This window comes from Malurus melanocephalus, unplaced genomic scaffold, assembly GCF_030028575.1.
Source record: "Malurus melanocephalus ecotype Western Australia unplaced genomic scaffold, MMel_1.1 scaffold_669, whole genome shotgun sequence".
Taxonomy (NCBI): domain Eukaryota; kingdom Metazoa; phylum Chordata; class Aves; order Passeriformes; family Maluridae; genus Malurus; species Malurus melanocephalus.
The window spans coordinates 274,625-280,204 of NW_026623901.1; the positions used below are offsets into that span (position 1 = coordinate 274,625).

Consider the following 5,580-nt stretch of genomic DNA (forward strand, 5'->3'; position numbering starts at 1 on the left):
CCATCCCTGCCCTCTGGCACTGGGAAGCCATTCCCTGTGTCCTGTCCCCCCATCCCTTGTCCCCAGTCCCTCTCCAGCTCTCCTGGAGCCCCTTTAGGCCCCAAAAGGGGCTCTGAGCTCTCCCTGGAGCCTTCTCTTGGCCAGGTGAGCACCCCCAGGTCTCCCAGCCTGGCTCCAGAGCAGAGGGGCTCCAGCCCTGGAGCAGCTCCGTGGCCTCCTCTGGGCTCTCTCCACATCCTTGCTCCATGGCCAGCTGAAGCCCTGTGCCTCTCTTTCCCAGATAAACTCTGCCACCCCAAAGCTCCCCAAAACCACAGCCCTGTCTTTTCCAAGCAAAGCAGCCCTTCTGAGGCTGGCTGTTCTCAGCAGCTCACCCCGAGTGAGTGGCACAGATGGGACTGGGTGGCACGGGTGGGACTGGGTGCCATCCTGAGAATCCACATCCCTGTAACTCACAGAGCCCTGGCAAGCTGGGGAGGGCTGTGACAGTTGTGGTGATGGGGCATTATTGTGGCACTGCCTGGAGTGGGATTAGCTCGGCCAAGTGTGATCATAGCCCTGGAGCCATGTTTGAGGTCCATCCTGTGCTGATAAAGGAGAAGGAGCACATTCCAGAGGCTTGGATGCTGGGTTGGCTGTGTTTTGTCTCTTAAAGCAGATGAGAGCTCCAAGCTCYGGCTGAGAGTGATGAGCTGTCTCTTCTCTGTGCTGTTTGCAGAAGCTGGGTATGCACAGCCCAGCACTGTCCAATTCTGCAGCAGCAGCAGCAGCTCAGGGCATGATGGACACAGGGAGAAGCTTAGGATGTGAAATCCCAGCAGCTGCTGGTGCCTGAGAGAGGAAATTGATACTTTCTCTATCAATCAAATCATCCTGGGAGCTGCTCGAGCCCAAAACCTCAGGGCAGGATGGAAGAGAGGTTTAGAGCGAATATTGGGAAAAAATTTCTCCCTGGGAGGGTGGGGAGGCCCTGGCACAGGGTGCCCAGAGCAGCTGTGGCTGCCCCTGGATCCCTGGYAGTGYCCAAGGCCAGGCTGGACATTGAGGCTGGAACACACTGGGGTGATGGAAGGTGTCTCTGGMTGGAATGGGATGAACTTTAAGGTCCCTTCCCACCCAAACCATTCTGGGGATTCTGTGAAAACTTGAAGGATCCCACTCATTATGGAATGAGGAGGAAGGTCCTGCCAGAGATGCACCAGGATCCACCCCACCAGCTCAGCTGCACAGGGAAGTTCTTTGGGGAGTTCCCTGCTGAATTAAGAGCATTTCTGAGATTCTCTGAGGTATTCTGAGGTATTCATGGATGGACAAACTTCCCATGCAAACAGCTCCTTGATTTCCCTCTGAGTGAACAAACGTGGAGCACTGAAAGGGAGGAAAGCACTTGCAACGATTTGGAATTTGGGTGGATTCACCTTCCTCCCCCATGAAAGGGTTTTGCTTCACTGTTGCCCGAGGATGCAGCTGCTGGCTTTGTTCTCTGCATCTCTCCCGAGAATTATCCCCAGTGATTTGCTCTTTATGTGGATTTGCTGCTGCTCTTTCTCCCCAGCACTCTCTTTCTCTGATGCTGTAAGATCTCTGCCACTTTCAGGCTAAATCCCTGAGTGGAAAATCTATAAAAAGCCAAATCCTGGAATCTGGAGTTTGTTTTCTCTACTATGAAATATTTAACTTGGCTTACAGAAGTGGTTCTCCCATCCTTCAGCCATCTGCTCCTCTTAAAATATGTTTCTTTGTTTCAAGCTGAAATGAAAAAGGCAGAAAACCTTTTGAGGCTCCACCTTTCTTTCCATTATTTTTTAATTTCAGTATTTTCAGAGAAAAAAACAGGGGTGTTGTTGTGGGGCTGGAGTCCCAGTAGCAGGGAGACCCCAAACTGGGGCTGTTCCAGGTTTTCTGAGCAGCACAGGAATGGCTTTTCTGGGGGGTGATGAGGGCAGACTGGGGAGCAGCACATCCCTGTCCTGTGGAGCGCTGGCTGGGAGGCTGCAGGGAGCTGATCTCACTGCTGGGGCTGGTTTTGGGGTYAGGGTGATAACCTGGGCTGATCCCTGATGATCCATGGGGCCTCCACATCCCAAATCTTGGTGCTACCTGGCACGGATCAGGGAGCAGAGCTCACCCTCCCTTTCCTCAGAGTTCCATGGTGCCTGTGGGGGATGTCTCCTGCTTCCCCAGCCCTGTGTGTTCCCTTGCAGGTGAACTTCAACGAGCCCCTGTCCATGCTGCAGCGGCTCACCGAGGACCTGGAGTACCACGAGCTGCTGGACAAGGCGGTCAAGTGCGAGAGCTCCACGGAGCAGATGTGCTTTGTGGCCGCCTTCTCCGTGTCCTCCTACTCCACCACTGTCCACCGCACTGCAAAGCCATTCAACCCTCTGCTGGGAGAGACCTTTGAGCTCGACCGCCTGGACGAGCTGGGCTTCCGTTCCCTCTGCGAGCAGGTGAGGGCTGGGGGCTCCCCGGGGCTCCTGTCCTGCTGGGGACACCAGCACCTGCTCACACCGAGCCTGCCYGGGGCCCTGCTGTGGGGACAAGGTCGTGCAGTGCCCGGCCCTGGGCACAGGAAGGGCCTGGAGGTGGCACTGGATGCTCTGGGCTGGGGACAAGGTGGGGATGGGGCACAGGTTGGGCTGGAGGGGCTTGGCCCTTTGTGCCCAGGTTTGGAGCAGTGGCTGCAGCAGGTGCCATGCTCTGCCACCAGCTCCTTGCAGGACAGCCATGTGTGGGCAAAACCCTTCTGGGAGTGCCAGGCATGTCAGGGTCCTGTGGAACGCTGGCCCGGGACAGGACAGCACTTTCCATCCCATCCGTCCCATCCCGTCCATCACATCCCACCCCACCCCACCCCCCCCCCCCCCCCCCCCCCCCCCCCCCCCCCCCCCCCCCCCCCCCCCCCCCCCCCCCCCCCCCCACCCCCCTCTGCTGTGCTGCTCCAGGCACTGACAGGGCCGTGGGGTCTCCTGCAGGTGTGACCCTGTGTTTGTGGCAGGTCCTGCAGTAGATAGATAATCCCCAAAATTCATGGCCCTGCTGTCCCTTCGCACCACCCAGAGCCGTGTGCCCGATGTCCCCCGGCTCTGCTCGTCCCCGGGTGGTCCRTCCCAGCCTGGCAGCCATCCCAGTGCCCATGGCTGCAGCAGCAATGGAGCGCTGCCAGCTGGGATGTGAGCCAGGGCAGGAGCCAGGGCAGAGGTGGCCATGTCTCTGAGCACCCCCTGGCACTGGGGCTGTCACGGAGCTCAGGCTCACCCACCTCAGCACTGCCACACCTTCCCCTCCCCTCCCTGGCAGCAGTCCCTGCTCTGTCAGCTGCTTTAGCCCGGAGGTGGGTGATTCCTTGCCAGGATCCATYCCTGAGCCAGCAGCCCCCTCACCCTCCTGGGGTACAGCTGGAACTCCTGGATGGGTTTATCAGCCTCATTCCTGCTGTGGTGCCAGGCCCAGGGCTGCCTGATCCCCCAGGTACCTGTGACCACATCTCTCCCATCCCGCCTGTCCAGCATCATTGGACACCCCTGGTTACATTACTCCAACCCCTCCTCATTCCTTCACCCTCCTCTTCACCACCCTCCTTCCTCCAGCCCCGTTCCCTCACAAATAAATAACCTGCCTGGAATTACCTGCCCAGGTTGATCCCAGTTTTCCTCGGTCTGTACCCAAATTTGATATTCTAGACCAATTCCAGACACCTTTCCCACCACTCTGAATTTTCCTTGGGTGCTGCCTGTGCCGCTCAGCCGAGCCAGGCAGTGCTAATCCAGTGCCTCAAATCCAGTTATCCAAATAGGATTTTCTGCTGCTGGTGGGATTTAATGSCGAGGCCTTGGCCCTGCCTGTGTGTGTAATCCAGAGCTCAGGGCTGTAATTACAGCAGGAAAATCATCCCGGACCTCTGGGGTCCTGGTACTGAGTGGCTGTGCCAGGCTGAGGCCCTGCCTGAGGTCAGATCCCTCTGCCTGGGATATTCCTGCTCTCACCTTTGTTTTGGGTAGTTTTTCCAGGGCAGGGCATTGTGAGTGCTGTCCTTTAGCAAGTCAGTCCCACGATTTGGGATGCTGTACCCACTTTTCCAGCCTGGTGGGAGTGTTTAAGGGTGTTTTGGACAGCCTGGGGATTCTGTGAGTTCCCAGGTGGGGCAGTGGCAGCTGCTGCTGTCACACTGGGATTGCTGGGGCGTTTCTCAGCTGGGATCCATGGAGAACCAGGCCATGTCCTGGGATCAGGGAACAGCAGCATCTCACAGCAATGGTTACTCAAGCAGAGATTTTCTGGCTCATGCTTTGAAACAAGCCTCAGCGAATCCTGGCAGAAGTCTGGTGTGCCCCCTTTGCTGCCAGGGCACCTCATGGGATGAGACTGTGGTGCCCAGGGTGGCACAGCCGGTGTGGAGCAGTCCCCTCTCGGAGCGCTCAGCCAGGCTCCGCGGTGRCCGTGTCCTCACGGGCTGTGTGTCTGTCCCCAGGTGAGCCACCACCCCCCAGCAGCCGCCCACCACGTGTACTCCAGGCGAGGCTGGACCTTGTGGCAGGAGATCACCATCGCCAGCAAGTTCAGGGGCAAATACCTCTCCATCATGCCGCTGGGTAGGTCACGGCTCTGGGGCTGGCTGGGGTTGATGGGCCCTGCTCTGCTTATGCAAAACCCAGCGGGTGAAGGAACTCTGGGAATTGCTTGGTTTACCAGAGAATCCTGTGGGCTCTGCTGAGGGTTTGGGAAWTCCTTGGGGTCAGCTGGGGCTCGGTGAATCCCACCCTGAGTAATGGAAGGAGCTCAGATTTGTGCYCCTGATCCARTGATCCACCCATAACACCTYTGCCCTGGARATGGAAATGATGCCAGCTGCCAAGKGAGGCTGCTGTSCTCTGGAAATACCCACCTCATCCAGGAATTGATTTCTCCTTCCATGAGATTTAAACTTAACTTGTGGTCGTTTTTAACCYTCTCCCTGCCAGTGAAATACAATAAGCTGCCAGCATTTTATTTTCCTTCTGCCTGTCCCTGGGCTGGGCAGCATTCCCAGAGTGGTGCCAGGGCCTGAATCAACCAGGCAGYGCATTCCTGACCTGCTTTTGAAATGAGTGTTTTGGGCAGAGGGCAGAGGGCCTGGCAGGAATTGTAACTCCCTTTCTGGAGCAGGAGGGAGGGAGTGGGAGGAGGGATGGATCCAGAAGGATGAATTCCCCCCTGCTTGGGGGATTGCAGGTGCAGGGCTGGCCCTGAGGATGAGCACGGTGCTGGGGTTGGTGACGGGCTCTGGGGAACATCTGTCTCTGCATTCCTGTCTTTGCAGGCGCCATCCACCTGGAGTTCCACTCCAGCGGCAATCACTACGTCTGGAGGAAAGTCACCTCCACCGTGCACAACATCATCGTGGGCAAGCTCTGGATCGACCAGGTGAGTGATGGGACAGGTCCTGCCTGGCCTGGCCCAGCTCTGGGGGCTGAAGGGGTCCCCAGGATGGGACAGCTGTACATTCAGCGCAGTCCCAGCCCAGCCAGGGGCTGCACCCACAATGGACAATGGCTCACGGCTTTTTCACCCTTTCTCACTTTTGTCCATTTGCACATCGGG

General features: G+C 57.6%; 1 protein-coding gene across 1 annotated transcript in view; it reads left to right on the forward strand.

Moving 5' to 3' along the window:
• The window catches only part of OSBP2 (oxysterol binding protein 2), a 93,841-nt gene that overhangs the window by 84,871 nt on the left and 3,390 nt on the right, over window positions 1-5,580 (forward strand). The window contains exons 7-9 of the mRNA XM_057383910.1: window positions 2,057-2,450; window positions 4,472-4,592; window positions 5,300-5,575. Coding sequence (XP_057239893.1) covers window positions 2,057-2,450; window positions 4,472-4,592; window positions 5,300-5,575 — 791 coding nt within the window. The remainder of the gene's footprint in view (window positions 1-2,056; window positions 2,451-4,471; window positions 4,593-5,299; window positions 5,576-5,580) is intronic.